This window comes from Mustela nivalis, assembly GCF_964662115.1.
Source record: "Mustela nivalis genome assembly, chromosome: 17".
Classification (NCBI taxonomy): Eukaryota; Metazoa; Chordata; class Mammalia; order Carnivora; family Mustelidae; genus Mustela; species Mustela nivalis.
This window is the reverse complement of record NC_139036.1, coordinates 17,433,895-17,450,059: the sequence shown is the minus strand read 5'-3', so window position 1 is coordinate 17,450,059 and position 16,165 is coordinate 17,433,895. Positions and strand designations below refer to the sequence as shown.

The following is a 16,165-nucleotide window of genomic DNA, read 5'->3' as shown; positions in this document are numbered from 1 at the left end:
GGAAAAGTGCATCTTCCCACCAACCAGCCCCGCTGAGTGCTCTGCTCACCCCTCTCCCAATGGCAGCCCACACAGTGGGGTCTGGACGGCCGCCTCAACTGCACACCGGGTACTTGGCAGCACGTCCGCAGAGCTCTCTGACCTACTTGAGTGTTATATCCTGTGGCCCAGGCTGTTTTTCCCTGAAACATCCTTGGAGCTTCTGACCACCTCAGCTCAGACTCCCCTTGGCCCCAGCTGCCTCCTGGAGGTGAGCATCAGGACAAGGCCAGAAATGAGCAATCTCAAGCCCAGGCTCTGACACGTCCTTCTTGGCGAGCAGTCTTCATTATAACCAACCATGATGGAGAAGACTCCCAGAAAAAGAACCTTGGCCTCAAATGGGAGAATCACCTATTTTCTTCTTTCTCTGTTCTCACCACCTCACCTTCCTTTCACCCATATTTTCTTAACCTTTACTTAACAGCAGCTACAAGAAAAGGACTCACTGGTGGCCTATGAAAAGGCCCAGGTATTCCTTTCCATGGAGCCGAAGCTGCTGACTACAGATGCTTCGCAGGCAAGAGCCACAGGTCCTCTACGTTCATACCTTCTGTGACCACAGGTCACTTGAGGCTAGAATGATACCTCAGCAGAGGCTGCAGTTCTGTGATGGGCAACTCACTGAACCCCATGTTGCTGTTAGAGGTAGGCAGGAAAATAAATAGGAGGGCAGCGCAGGAGGCCCCATCTCCCAAGGCGAGTGAGCTTCCCACCTGGTAGGAGAACCAGCAGGGTAATGGTGAAGGGATCAATCTCCCTCCCCTTAGGACTTCATGGCCCTCCATGCCAGCACTTCACAAACTTTATTTCCTCCTTCCTGGAAACCACCATTGCCTCTCAAGATGGCATGTTTCCTCAGAGGTGTTCTCAGGAATAATTAGCCAAGCTCAAAAAGGCACCTAAGCCTCTGCATCTCAACTTCTGCTGGGAATTCTCAGTGCTGTAGGAGGCAGCACAGAGAAGAAAATCAGATATGATTGAAAACCCAGGTGGACGAGCAGAGGACCTTGCAGAGAAAGTCCCAGGTGGAGCCAAGTTTTCTTTCCTTCCTTTTTTTTTTTTTTTTAAGATTTTATTTATTTGAGAGAGAGAAAGAAAGCGCACAGAGGCAGAGGGAAAAGCAGACTCGCTGCTGAGCAGGGAGCCCGATGTGGGGCTCTGAGCCGAAGGCAGACACCTAACCATCTGGGCCACTCAAGTGCCCCAGGAGCCAAGTTTTCAAGGGAAAGTGTGGCATACACACTCATCAAGGGAGAAACCCACCACCCCCAACACCAGCAAGCTGAGGCATAACCCCCAAGTACAAATGGGAAGGGAAGTAAATCAACTTCAGAGTGAGAAAGCACTAAGAAAAGATGCAACAAGAGAACTAGCAACACTCTGTCCAGAAAGACAAGGTCTGTTTTACAACAGAATCTGCACCGGACAATTTCCACTTCTTGGCATTTCAGATAATAACCTTCCAGCCCTGAGACCAAACACTCTCTTGTCAATGCTCTGAAACGATTCTTTGGCAACGTGGACCAAATAAACATGCAAAACAATGTCACCCCCATATTTCCATCAAGTCAAACCACATCATCCTTACCAAAGTGGGGTGGAGGGGGAGGGAAGGGATCCTGGTAACATCCTGCAACAGTGACCTGGTCATCAGAATATTTGAAAATCTTGCCAATCAGCCCCTCCCTCCCTACCCCCCACGTCAAAAAACCCCAGTATTCAGAAAAGCATTTCAGAATGCACACCAGTATAATGGCCAAATTCTAGGCCTGGTGATTTTTGTGCTTCCAGCTTGAGTCACCAAAGCTCATCAATTCACTGTTCGTACTCCCTGGCAGGCTCCCACAAGGGATAGCCCATAGGGAACTAGACTTTTCCATAGTGAACAAACAGGGTACATGAGTCCAGAAACAGCTATTCCCAAACCCTGCCAAGCGTATGGTCTCTGCAATGAAACATTTCAGCAATGCCTCTCCCCTGGGAGAGGCTCTGGGTCTGTAGCCTCCAAGAGGCCTTGCTGCTGCCTTTAGCATGGCCAGATGTGCAACAGCATCTCTGGGTTTGCAAATTAAGCTCTATACCCATGATTCCCTCCTTTCATCCCACCCAAGCACTAGAGAGTCATACAGATTTCAGAGAGTAAATTAAAAATCTGAGAGGCAATGATAGGGAAGTGTGTGTGTGTGTGTGTGTGTGTGTGTGTGTGTGTGTGTACATATCAGGGGGAATGTGTGGTAGCATATGAAAGAAGCTAGATTCAGACTTATCTATGTAGCTAAAGATGCTAGTCATTCCTTACCTTTCAGCTGAGAGTTGTGTACAGCAAACATGTTGATGGTCATAAGCTGCAGCATCCGGGTACTTCCAATAGGAGGGGGGCTGTGCTGCAGCAGCACCTGGAACTCCTTGAGGACTTTCTCAGCCACCACCGGGAATGTCTCCATCCTGCAAATAGAGCCAGCTCATTCAGGCAGGCATGTGCTCAAGAGCAGTTGGGGTGCACACGCATGTATGCATGCAAACTCTCACCACCCGCCCCGTGTCTCTCTGAAAGCAGACCACTAATGTCTAGGATGTTTTCTTTCACAAACCTTCCTGGTATTCTAAGGCTATGACCACGTTTAAGAGAAACAACTGATCAGGGATCAGAGATGGAAACAACTCAACCTCTGGATACATTGCTATGAGTTATGAGGCTTTGGTATGCTGTTTCCTAACCTCTGGCAACCACTGGATTCAAGCTGAAATCAAAGTTTCTCTCTGAAACACTCAATTTTTGTGAACAGTGAACAAATTTCCTTAAAGCTCTACAACTTACATATCCCCCATACTCTCTGGTATGAAAAACTGTGTTCCATAAAAAGAGGTTCATGAGGCGTGCCTGGGTGGCTCAGTGGGTTAAGCCGCTGCCTTCTGCTCAGGTCATGATCTCAGGGTCCTGGGACTGGGCCCCGCATTGGGCTCTCTGCTCAGCAGGAAGCCTGCTTCCCTCTCTCTCTGCCTGCCTCTTTGTCTACTTGTGATCTTTGTCTGTCAAATAAATAAATAAAATCTTAAAAAAAAAAAAAGAAAAGAAAAGAGGTTCATGAATCTAGAGCGTCTTCACTCAAGACTTTGCTTCAGGAAACCAGACATAGTTCTGCTGCTGTCTTTTGGTTACTATCGCACTAATTGCTCCACCTAGGGATCCCAGACTTCCTCTCAAAGAAACCCTAAACCAAGCGCCAACCACCCCCCCCCCCAAAATGATCTGTTTCAGTCTTTCCTGTGTTGCTGTCCTCCTCCCTCTCACAAGCCTCTGCTCATCAGGGTCTGTATGTTTTCAGGCCAGTGGAAATCTAACGCCCTGGCCAACTGCCACTCCCAATACAGGAAAAGCCTATAATGTAGGGAGGTAGAAATCCAGCCAGTGACCTAGGGCTCCTAAAGAGAGGTCATTCAAACCACTGCTTGCCAAATGTGGCCACTGAATCCCAAACAGTGGTGCATGCCTGGAGCTCCTTTGGCAACATGAACAAACCACAGCTCTAGTCCTCAGAAAATAAAAAGCAAATTCAAACTTGGTGCTAGAGAGAGAAACCAGGCACATGGGCCTTAGAGCCACACCGAACAATTCATGGTCAGCAAAGTATCTTTTATCCATCCTCTACCCCCCTCCCCACAAACAAACAAACTCCTTGTGGACACACTGGGGGGTGGGGGGTGGGGTGAGGAACAGCTCCAGGCTGGATTAATAAATAGCTTCTGGAAAGCCACAAGGAAGGGAATCCTTCTCAAAAGATACAAAACAGTTTCAAGTCCTAGAGAAAGGTGCTTCTGGTTTCACCTGAACCTTGGCCCTTTTACCACTGAGTAGTACCATCCTCATATTAGGAAAAAAAAACTCCAGAGCTTTTTGGCATTTTAGCAATCTTCATTCCTTGCCCCTGGATGGCAACTCCTATTACTGACCTTCTAGTACCCAGGAGTCATGCCACAGCTATGGGTCAATTACAGTTTATACTCCCAGCTCCCTCTTCTGCTGAGCTGTCCTCATTTTCATTGGCATAAAACATGCCATGTATTTGCTTTTTTCCCCAGCGTGCCATTTCAAGTGCCCCCCCCTTCCAAAAAACAAGGGGGAAAAAAAAGAACCTTATTTTTCCTTCCAAAAGTTTCAGAACCATTAAAACTCTTGGTAGGTTTGGAATGGCAGAGAGTGATATGTTTGGGGCTGGAATGGATCCATTTTTCCCCATGGGCTATAACAAAGGTTTCATTTTAAATCTTGACACTGTGCAGCACTCTTTCTGGTTGGAGGTGGGGAGGGGGACTAGCACTTCTCATTACGAGAATAGCAGTGTTCACTCTGCTTGAAAAGCAGCCACAATGGGCAAGTTTCAGAGCCATGTGTCTCCGTGTTGAAAGGCAGCAGAGAGCCAGCACAGAACAACATGACAGAGGTGTCATGTGGGACAGTCCTGCTTCGAAGCTGTGTCTGAGGAAGCCTCTTCCCTGGGATGGGAATTGAAACAGATCCATTAATTCCCTAGGTCAGACTGAAGTCTCAAATGAGGACCAGGTCAAATGTTCACACTTTTTTTTTTTTTGAGTTAAAAAAAAAAAAAAAGATCCTCCCTTTGCCTTTCAACTAGTTCAACATGACTATAACAAAAGAAAAAATCAAATACTTAAGGATTTAGTTTAAAATAACTTCAATTCTGAAATATGAGGGAAGGTGAATCCACTCAGACTAAAGTAGCTTTGTTAAGCAATAAATGAGGGACATGGAGATGAAAGATCCTTCCTCAAGGTTCAATAATGGGGTTTCTGCTTCTCAGTTTTGTTACTAAAATGCTGATTTGAGGGGCGCCTGCGTGGCTCAGTGGGTTAAGCCGCTGCCTTCGGCTCAGGTCATGATCTCAGGGTCCTGGGATCGAGTCCCGCATCGGGCTCTCTGCTCAGCAGGGAGCCTGCTTCCCTCTCTCTCTCTCTCTCTGCCTGCCTCTCCATCTACTTGTGATTTCTCTCTGTTAGATGAATAAATAAAATCTTTAAAATAAATAAATAAATAAATAAAATGCTGATTTGAGCCTCAAACTACCTGTAAGTATTTTTACATCCTTCTTTTTGCTCCACCCAATATTATAGGATAAAAACTATACTGAAATGGAGATAAATACAATGCACAGCTTATGTTTAGAGTTTTATAAAATTATTTAAAAAAAAAACACAACACAGCAATAGCAGTAGCAGCAGAGGAGAGAAAGCATAAAAAGATGGTAATTTATAACAGCCAAAAATTGGAAACAGCCTAAAATGCCTAACAATAGCAGATCATTAAGATGGCACATCCATATAACTGAATTCTATTTCTTTTTAATTTTTATTTAAATTCAACTTAACATATAGCATATTATTAGATTCAGAGGTAGAATTTAGTGATTCATCAGTTAGATCACAATACAAAACACCCAGTGCTCGAATTCCATTTTTTAAAAGTTGTATTAGATTTTTAATCATGAGGGGGAAGTTCAATATATATTGAATGAAAACACTTTTAAAATAGTTTAATATCCCTTGTTATGCACATTTGTAAAAAAATTAATGTGTGATATGTATAGATAAAAAGATAAAAATATACACCAAGTATTAAGGGTGGAGAGTTATCTCTGGGCAGTGAGAAGATGGGCAATTTTTTACTTCTTCTTTACTGGGTTTTCTTAATATTTTACAATGAGCACTGTATGCAGTTAATAGATTTTTCCCTACAACAAATACGTCGGGCTTTTGTATATAAAACATTTATAATTTTAAAAATAAATCAAGACATAAACATTGCATTTTTCACAATTCAAAGACCAAGATAAATACATCAGTCTTTGAATTCCAAGAGACCTTGAAGCTGTGCAAATAGCGTGACTAAGCAAGCAAGTAAAAACTAAAGCGGTAACTTTAACCAAGGCAATAATGGGAAACAAAATTATGCTATTTGTCACAAATCAAAAGTCTCTAGTCTGCCGACTTCCCAACCTCTCTCAGTGGAGTCCGGGCGCAGGTCTGATCAGCCTCTCACCAGGAGAGAAAGTGTCTGTCAGGAGCCATACGGGATCCCTGCCTGAATCCTCTTCCTGAGCCTGAGACCTGAGAGGATTTGGTCCCTATCCTTAAAAACTGCAGAAAATACAATCATTTTCAGGATAAGTGTTTTGCAGACTTAAGTGACTGTTTTCCAAAGTGATCTCTAGAGACACCTTGTCTCATTTGAATGGCAGTTTCAAGAAATCGGTCTTTCAGACAATGCTGGGACCTACACAGAGAGTGACTCAGACAGTGACTAACGGGACAGCACCCAACCTCTCAGATGCTGAGGAACACAGCTGGGCTAGATGACATTCTCTGCAGAAAAGAATCAGGCTTCCTAACTTTTTTCAACTTCTTAATTTTTAGGAAAACTGAACAAGACAGGAGCAATCCAGTAGCAAAACAAAAACAAACAGAACTAAACCATGTGACAGGATAGAGATGAGAGAAATAAAACCATGGTGCTACACAACATAAGAACTAGAATGGACCTTGGACATCATCTATTTAAACTGCTGATAAGGAAACTGAGGCTTTGACTTGTTCCTTCTCAAGCTCTTGTAATTAGTCAGTAGTGTAAACAAAACTTTTTGGCACCTGATTCCACCTAATGTTCTGAACATCTTTTTCCCTGCACACAGAGGAGGGAGACTTGTGTCGCACACAGTAGGCATTCAAGCAGATACAGATGAGATTTGGAACACCTGGCACAGAGAAGACACAGACCCAGAGAGCAAAAGCAACCCAGGGCTTTTCTCAAAAGGCAGGCGGGACAGTGGATGTGTCTTCAGCTGCTCCCCATTACAATCTCCTCACTCTTAATTCGTTTTCAACGCCTCCCACATTTCACATCTTCTTGGTAATTAGGCAACAGTCCATGTTGTTGTGTGTGGCTTGGGCTCACTCCTTTTCTAGTCTTACAGACTACTATGCTTCTTTCCCCCCCAATAGAAGTTACTGCTGTTTCTGCCTTCCAGAATAAACATGGGGCTCAATTCTTTTACTTTCAGGAGAACACAAGAATACTCATCAAGGGGCTGGAGTGCCTAGAATTTACATATATTTTCCTCATGTGAACACAACTCTAACTCATTTCTTATGAAGGTGAAAGTAGACTAGCCTTATTTTTTTGCCAAGAGAATATGTTGTATGCAGGAATGGAAGACATCCTGAAAAATAATCTGGACCATAGCAAACCACCTCTGACAAATGAGATAATCTATTCTTTTTCAAAGACTTCCAGAGAAGAAAACTCCCAAACATCTTCCCTCTGTGAAATTTTCTTACACCTAACCCAAACCTCTTCAGCAGCAACATAAGCCTATTTTTCTCTTACTGTCATCCCATAGAAATCAAAACTATCTGGTTATGACTCTTTTGTATTTAAACACTGGTTACCCCACAGCTATCTCTAAATAGACTTTTTTTTTTTTACCATAACTTTCTGTGTGTGCTTTTTTTTTAAGATTTTATTTTTAAGCAATCTCTACACCCAATGTGGGGCTAGAACCCACAACCCTGAGATGAAGAGTCACATGTTCCACCAACTAAGCCAGCCAGGTGCCTCTAACTTTAATTTTGTTGAGATTAAATTTTTCTCTCAGAAATAATTTTCTAACTTTTTAATCATTATTGTGGTTCTTTTGCAAAGTTCTTCCAAAATATTTGTAACTATGAGGATTTTTTAGAGGGAACAAAATTAAGATTCTACCAAACACTTAGACCTAACAAAAATATATCTTAAATATTCCTATATTCTAGACCAAGATTTAGAACTTCTTTAGCTCTCTACATTTCTAAAAGAACAGTGGTCCCAGCCAGGAGCAATTCTGTCCCCCCGGGAACATTTGGCATTGTCTGGTGACATCTGTAATTGTCATGACTGGTGGGGAGAGGCACAGATAGCACTGGCACGTAGTGGGGAGAATCCTGTGATGCTGTTAAACCTACAACGCACAGGACAGCCTCCAACAATAAAGAATTATAAGGTTCAAAATATCAACAGTACAAAGGTTGAGAAATACTGACTCGGAACACCACAGTACATGAAAATTTAACGAACACAGGAAAGGGGGAAAAAAGTAGAGAAATACAGAGTGGAAAGGTAATAAGGTAGTAAGAAAGATTTTTAAACGAGAAAAAGGATAATAAAGAGAAGAGGAGCCATAGTTCCTATTTTAAGTGCAACCTAGTAGTATTTCCTGCTGTGATGCGTTATTTCATAAAATGACCTTGATCATAACATTTTGCCCACCTTGTAGCTAGAGCTTTACATGACTCACCAGTGATTGGCCTGGGTCTACTACAACCTACTACAATACTAGATCCTTCTCTCCAGTCTTTTACAATCTGTCCATTTCTTATAATGACTTATTTACTCATACAACAAATATTTACTGAGTACCTACTATATGCTAGGCACTAGGAATACAACAGTGTTGAGCAAAAACTCCTGCCAGGGTAGAGCCTATGGGGAGAGGGGATGGGGGAGGACAGGAACTACTGACACTCCTGATTTCCTTTTCCCAAGTGAATTGCTTTACACTTAGTTCTCCCAATAGAGATGCATCTATTGGCACCACTCCAAGTTTCCCAAGTGATTTCAAAAATCAAGACTATCCTTGTGCCAGCCATCACTGTCACTGTCACTCTTGTCCAGGCTGATGACAAATGAGTACGTAACAAGCACACTTTCTAATTCACCATGATTTTTTTTAACAGTGTTTCTTGAAGCAAGAGAAAGCCTTTCTGCTTCTCCCACTAAGGAAAACTTCTAAAGCATTACAGATAAACTCAGAAGGTTACAGCAGAAAGTGAAGGAAACACTGACAATATTGGGGGATCTATAATCCAAGATATAACTCAAAGGGTAGTTCGTAATAAAACCTCCAACTCAGAAAATATGAAGACGCAGATGAAGACCCATGAAAGAGCATGCTGCCACTTACTCATCTCCTACACTATGGAGGCATTCAGCACACCCCTAGGCCGGTATAGTCATCAGGCTTTAGGATCACTGGTTTTATACAGTGAGGAAAATCTCTGATCCACGAAAGGAATACTCAAGACATGATCTCTTTCCAGGGATTTAATGGATGAAGTAACAGGGTTTTGCACACACCATCCTCCCTGAGATTTTTATGTAAATCCACGGTGGATGGGGAAACCAAAGAGAAGTCTTAGCATTTACAGAGATCAGCAATATGGTGCAGGAACCTGAGCAGAGAAGAAAAGGGTATGGTTCAGAAGGATGAGAAAATGTGAGAGGAAAGAAAATGTTACTCTTCTCTTTAAAGGGAAAATTAATGGACAGCATTCTCCCCAAGGAGGACCCCTGGTAGCTGTACCCAGGGATCGAGTATGACTTCCTTAAGGAGCTCACTAGAGGTTGAGCTGTAAGGCAGAGGAAAGAGAAATCAGTGGGATTAGAGGTGGGGGTTGGATGTTTAATAGGGGGCTTTAATGAATATAGAGAAAGAAGAGACAGATGGATGCAGAATAATAGTTCCCAAACTTCATGAGCAGAATGAGTGAAGAGAAGGTGGAGGCCTCTAAGAATTCACACCCTGTGCCCTCAGTTACAAACACAGTCTAGTTGCTAACAATATTAAATTCCAAAATGACTTGTAATGTAGGAAAATAAAATAAACATCCTGCACACTTACCCAATCCGGGTAAACAGCTTCCCATGGGCATGGAGAAAACTGAGGATGAACCTTTTGTTCAGCTGCATGGGAAAAAGAGAGAGGAGAAAACAATTAAACTTTCCCCAGTTTCCTGTTACTGAACACAGTCCCTAGTGACACAATAACCTGGCCAGGGTCTAAGGGGTGGGCACTAGGGATGGGAACCAAATGAACATGCCCAAAGTCTCACACAGACCCAGGGCACATGCCCAACAGCTGCCGATCAGCGGAGCCAACCTGACAACAGGCTCGGTGAGTGGATAGCACCCTCTGCTGGCAGTGGCGCCCATGTGCAGGGAATACAGTGTTGATCACTGGCGCTCTCAGATCTAGGAGTCATTCTGCCCCACAAAAATGGAAATGAAACAATGACAAGGATAGGGAAAATACTCTGATTCTGTAAGTCCCTAATCTTATATTTATAAGCTATTTTTCTACCTACCCAAGAAAGCAGGACTCTGTAACCATGGATAGGGTAACTCAACACTAACCCATCAAATTGTACTTCTCCAGGTTTTATTTTTTTTTTCTTTTTTTTTTTCTCCAGGTTTTAAAACAAAAATTCAAGTTCTAGATCTAAAGCTGAAAATTACAGTGTCTTGGGACGCCTGGGTGGCTCAGTTGGTTAAGCAGCTGCCTTCGGCTCAGGTCATGATCCCAGCGTCCTGGGATGGAGTCCCACATGGGCTCCTTGCTCAGCGGGGAGCCTGCTTCTCCCTCTGCCTCTGCCTGCCATTCTGTCTGCCTGTGCTCGCTCTCTCCCCTTCTCTCTCTCTGATAAATAAATAAAATCTTTAAAAAAAAAAAAAGAAAATTACAGTGTCTACAGGGGCCAGGTACAAAATAGGTTACTGGCGACAGTAGCACTTGATGGCTGTTCCACTCCAGTTCTGTTCTTTGTAGGCCCAGGATCATCATCTCTTTCCTTTCATTTTTCCCCCTTTAATTTTTTTTTTAAGATTTTATTTATTTGACAGAGAGAGATCACAAGCAGGCAGAGAGGCAGGCAGAGAGAAAGGAGGAAGCAGGCTCCCTGCTGAGCAGAGAGCCTGATGCGGGGCTCGGTCCCAGGACCCTGAGATCATGACCTGAGCCTAAAGCAGAGGCTTTAACCCACTGAGCCACCCAGGTGCCCCTCATTTTTCCCCCTTTTAAAGAAAAGCTAAAAGCTAGGTTTTTATATGAAAACTCTGGCTTTTTAAAATGTTGGCTACTAATGGGAAAAGTTAAGACTTTAGGCAAGCCAAAAACACACATTTGCCAGCCACATATGGCCCACAAACTACTAAATTTACAATTTTCAGTTCAAGGTTCCATAAAATCTACTTCTATCAACACCAAGGGGAGAGATGACTGATCAAACCAAGGGTTGGGGGTGGGGGTGGATTCAACTCAAAGAAAATGGAGATAACCTAAAGACCAAACCTGTTGTCATATTGCCCAATCTCCTAGAATCAAAATGCTCAGGGCCCAGTAGTCAAACAGAAAGAAGAGTAAAGAATCTTCATCTCAGGAGGGTGCTCAGAGCAAGGAATAGTCCAGCACCTCTGGATCCTTTGCCCAGTAAGAAAAACTCTGCTGGTTTATCGCTCTTGCAAAAGAGAACATCGATCAAATTACAGCAGTTCCATCTATTTCATATGTAAGCTAGGTGTGGGTAAAGGAGTGTACTCACAACTCACCATAACTTCAACAACAAACTCTGCATACAAACTTTAGTTTTTTTTTTGTTTAAACAAATTATATTTAATCAGCAATACTAGATCAAGCATTGATTTATATACCTAAAAAGCTCAAGATACTTCATTGATGGTAACCTGTCTCTACAGTGAGGCAAGTCAGGGCCAGGAAAGCTGGGTTCCATGAAAAGAAGGGAAACTGCTAGAAAACAAAGGAACTGCTGTGAAATAAATTGCCAATGACCATATTACTGTTAGCGGCAAAACCAGCGCTAGAATGCAAGTCTCCAGATCCACTAGTAGAGGAAGGTGGTGAAAAACATGGACTTTCCTATCAAACCTCTGCAACTTACCTATCGTGGAATCTCAGGCAACTGATCTAACCTCCCTAGGTTTTCGTTCTACACAACGGAGATAATAGTACCTGTATGTTAATGGATTGGTGCATGGCATAAGGCAAGTAAAAACATGCTTACATGTTGTAAACACTGTTTACGGCTGTTAGCTAAACATTCTCTCCCAATGAATGATAAAGCAAGCAATAAAATGTTAACTAAAGAATCTGAGTAAAGGATATACAGAATTCCTTGGATGATTATTACAACTTTTCTACAGATATAAAATTATTTCAAAATAAAAAGGTAAAAATGTAAAAAGTAAAAAATTTTTTAAAAGGTAAAAACGTATATATTCTCTCTCTATTCCTATTTTAGCTTAATTATCCCTTTCCCACAGCTATCAATCATGAACTAGTTAACTCACCCATAACCAGGAGGAATGCTGGTTACATTTATATAACAGGTAGGCACAGAATGATACCAACTCACTTCATTCAAGCCAATTAACATTCCCCAAGTCCTAAGGCAGCTCAGAAATTTAAGCAACTTAAACCAGCAAATGGCAGAGTTAGACCCTGAACTCAGGTCTTGTGGTTCCAAAAAAGTGTTTCTTCTTTTGTACGGCAAGTATCACAGGAAGATAACCGATGAGATTATTCATAAAGGAAGGAATGATGAAGAAATAAGAGTAACTAAAAAGCACTTCAGTTTTACTTTTAAGTTTCCTCATGAGGAAGGAAACTCATACTGTTATGACCTATAATACCTCCTGGATTAAAATTAAGGGCACCAAGAAGCTTTTTTAATACTGTGGTTCTATCCAGGTGCCTGGGTGGCTCAGCTGGCTGGGTGTCAGACTCTTGATTTCAGCTCAGGTCATGCATGATCTCAGCGTCATCGGATCGAGTCCTGCATCAGGCTCTGTGCTCAGTGTGGAGTCAGCTGGAGATTCTTTCTTTCCCTCTTCCTCTGTCCCCCCACACCCCGTCACCCCACTCAAGCTCTCTCTCTTCTCTAAATATATAAATAAAATCTTTTTAAAAATTACTGTGGTAGGGGCACCTGGGTGGCTCAGTGGGTTAAAGCCTCTGAGTTCGGCTCGGGCAGGATTCCAGGGTCCTGGGATAGAGCCCTGAATCAGGCTCTCTGCTCAGCAGGAAGCCTGCTTCCTCCTCTCTCTCTGCCTGCCTCTCTGCCTACTTGTGATCTCTGTCTGTCAAATAAATTTAAAAAATCTTTAAAAAAAATAAAAATAAAAATCTTAAAAAAAAAAAATACTGTGGTTCTACCTATACTTCCCAAATACCCTTCCCTTAGAATGGTAGATGAAGCCCATGGAACTACCTCAGTTAATACTTGTCATTATCATACTTCAACTATATTTAGCAGAAAGTAGATTTCAATGCATTTTCAACTAGTGAGAGTGAAGGGAATCTTAGGGAACTTTTTCCAAACTGTACACACATTCTCCCTGACCTTGGTTAATGAGAACTACTGTTTTATTTTTAGTCTGAAAGTCTCTGTCACCCTAAATATAGTTTCTCTTTATCGTCAATACTCAAGTCAGAAAAAAGCTAAAAATGCAGATGCATTATAGAGAGAGGTAAGGCATGTTATATTGAGGAAACAGATTTGTTACACATTGATCAAACGGGCCTAAGCAACACTGTATGTAATACTCCAGCCTAACTTTTGGAAAACAAAACTTTGGATACCAAATCCACAGTACGAAAATCTTAGTCTGAACCTCCTCCCTCTCCAACACATCACCTTGTTTTGGCGACTTTTGGTTCTTAACAATACACTCAGATGGGCTCTCTGCTCAGCAGGGAGCCTGCTTCCCCCTCTCTCTGTGCCTGCCTCTCTGCCTACTTGTGATCTCTCTCTCTCACTGTCAAATAAATAAATAAAATCTTTAAAAACAACAACAACAATACACTCAGATGGTCTCACTCAAGTACTGAAGGAAATGTTACTCTTTGAATGTGAGACTATCTGCCTCCGGATCTTCCTCACATATTTACACACTGTTCACCAAAAATATTTAAAAATGCTTCTTGGGTATACCCTGATAGGCAACATTAGAATTATTAAGGGGCTCTTGTCTCTTTAGTTCAAGTCCAAAATCAACTCACTATGGACTCCTGAGTCTTTTATAAACCATCTAAAAGCAATGACCCAAAGAGACATTAATGGCAGTGGCTGGGTGGGTAGGTCTCTGGACCCTCACAATAAAGTCTGTCCTGCCATTAACTTCAGAATTATGAGTGAAATGGTTTGGGCTATTCCTCAACTATAAAAGAGAATTTCCACCATTGATACCACCTACCTCAGAGCTGAAAGAATAAAATGAAATAATACAAATTAGAACATTTTGAGGAATAAAGGTTTTATGGAAGCCCTGGTAACTGTCACTCAGAACTGCCTAAATGCTTTGTGAACTATGGAGCAAGGAAGGAAAGAGAAGCTGTTCAGAGGCAGCAATACAATACAGGAGGTAAGAATTCTGAAAATATACCCAATTTCAATTCCTCAACAGTTGCTCTTACTTTTGAATAGCTGTATGGAAAACTGAATTTCTTTTCTTTTTTTTTTTTTTAAGATTTTATTTATTTATTTGAAAGACAGAGATCGCAAGTAGGCAGAGAAACAGGCAGAGGGAGAGAGAGGGAAGCAGGCTCCCCGCTGAGCAGAGAGTCCGATGCAGGACTCGATCCCAGGACCCTGGGATCATCACCTGAGTTGAAGGCAGAGGCTTTAACCCACTGAGCCACCCAGGTGCCCTGGAAAACTGAATTTCTGAGAAGTGAATCATTTTAAAGACAGTAAGAGTACTCAGTACTGAAAGAAATTTCAGGGGCACCTAGGTGGCTCAGTGGATTAAGCCTCTGCCTTTGGCTCAGGTCATGATCTCAGGGTCCTGGGATCAAGCCCTATACTGGGCTCTTTGCTCAGCAGGGAGCCTGCTTCCCCCTACCACCGCCTGCCTCTCTGCCTTCTTGTGATCTCTCTCTGTCAAATAAATAAATAAAATATTTAAAGTAAATAAATAAAAGAAATTTCAGTGTGAATTTTTACAGTATTGTGGACAGCATAAATTATCATTCTCTTAATTTATCCATCTGGAGCACCTCTATAGATATGCCAAGTATTTAAAACAAAACAAAACTAACAAAAAAACTAAGTAATTTTTTTTTAAGATTCTACTTATTTATTAGAGAGATGGAGAGAGACCACACGTAGGCAGAGCAGCAGGCAGAGGGAGAGGGAGAAGCAGGTTCTCTGCTGAGCAGGGCGCCTGATTCGAGGCTCAATCCCAGGACCCTGGGATCATGACCTGAGCCGAAGGCAGGCGCTTAACCAACTGAGCCTTCCCGATGCCCCAAAACCTCGTAATGTTTTAAAAGGGAGGGCTCTATCCTCTTATAAAGGAGCCAACATAGGTGGAAACCCAAATTCCAATGGTACCTGTTAGCAAATGTTCAGGACTTTCAGAGCATGCAATTAAAGCCCATTTGCCATCTCCCTAAAGCACTGAGCTCACAGGGTGCAGGCAAATGTGAGCACAGAGGTGATGCTGAACACTTTCATCCCTGTGCTCCTCCCATCCCAGGCACAATCAAGAACAAACCGACAAGACAGGGTCCCCACTGCTAAAGAACTTGCAGTCTAAGAACAAAAGACAAATAATATCCCAACTTACCAACTCCCCATTTATGCTCCAAATCCTAAGACAAGGCCTGTTGGCTAGGAAGGTGTCAGGGGGCACTCTATTTCCCTTATTTTATTATCCCTCGACAAGGGAAGTTTTTGGAGAATCCAAGATCTAAGGAGATGATAAAGAAAGTGAAGAAGGGAGTCCTGGTACACAAATGTGGAAACCTATCAGTAAGTTAGTAATGGAACAATCATTCTAGTAAAGGTAAAAATTATTCATGGTTGGAGGCGCCCGGGTGGCTCAGTCGGTTAGTCTGCCTTTGGCTCAAGTCCTGATCTTGGGGTCCTAGGATCCAGCCCCGCATCAGGCTCTAGCCACAGCAAGGAGTCAGCTTCTCTCTCTGCCTCTCCCCACCCCTGCTTGTGTGTGAGTGCATGTGTGCTCTCTCTCTGTCTCAAATAAATAAATAAATAAATAAGATTATTTTTTTTTAAAAGATTTTATTTATTTATTTGACAGAGATTACAAGTAGGCAGAGAGGCAGGCAGAGAGAGAGAGGAGAAAGCAGGCTCCCCGCTGAGCAGAGAGCCCGATGCGGGACTCGATCCCAGGACCCTAGGATCATGACCTGAGCCGAAGGCAGCGGCTTAACCCACTGAGCCACCCAGGCGCCCCAATAAGATTATTCATTAGACTTTC

The 16,165-nt window shown here is 42.6% G+C and overlaps 1 protein-coding gene across 3 annotated transcripts in view; it reads right to left on the bottom strand.

Annotated features, from left to right (window-relative positions):
• SMG6 (SMG6 nonsense mediated mRNA decay factor) overlaps positions 1-16,165 on the bottom strand; it is a 247,643-nt gene that overhangs the window by 183,915 nt on the left and 47,563 nt on the right. For all 3 annotated transcript variants that reach the window (XM_082707015.1, XM_082707017.1, XM_082707016.1), the window contains exons 9-10: positions 9,771-9,832; positions 2,342-2,487 (exon numbers count right to left, since the gene is read on the bottom strand). In XM_082707015.1, the coding sequence (XP_082563141.1) occupies positions 2,342-2,487; positions 9,771-9,832 (208 nt within the window). The remainder of the gene's footprint in view (positions 1-2,341; positions 2,488-9,770; positions 9,833-16,165) is intronic.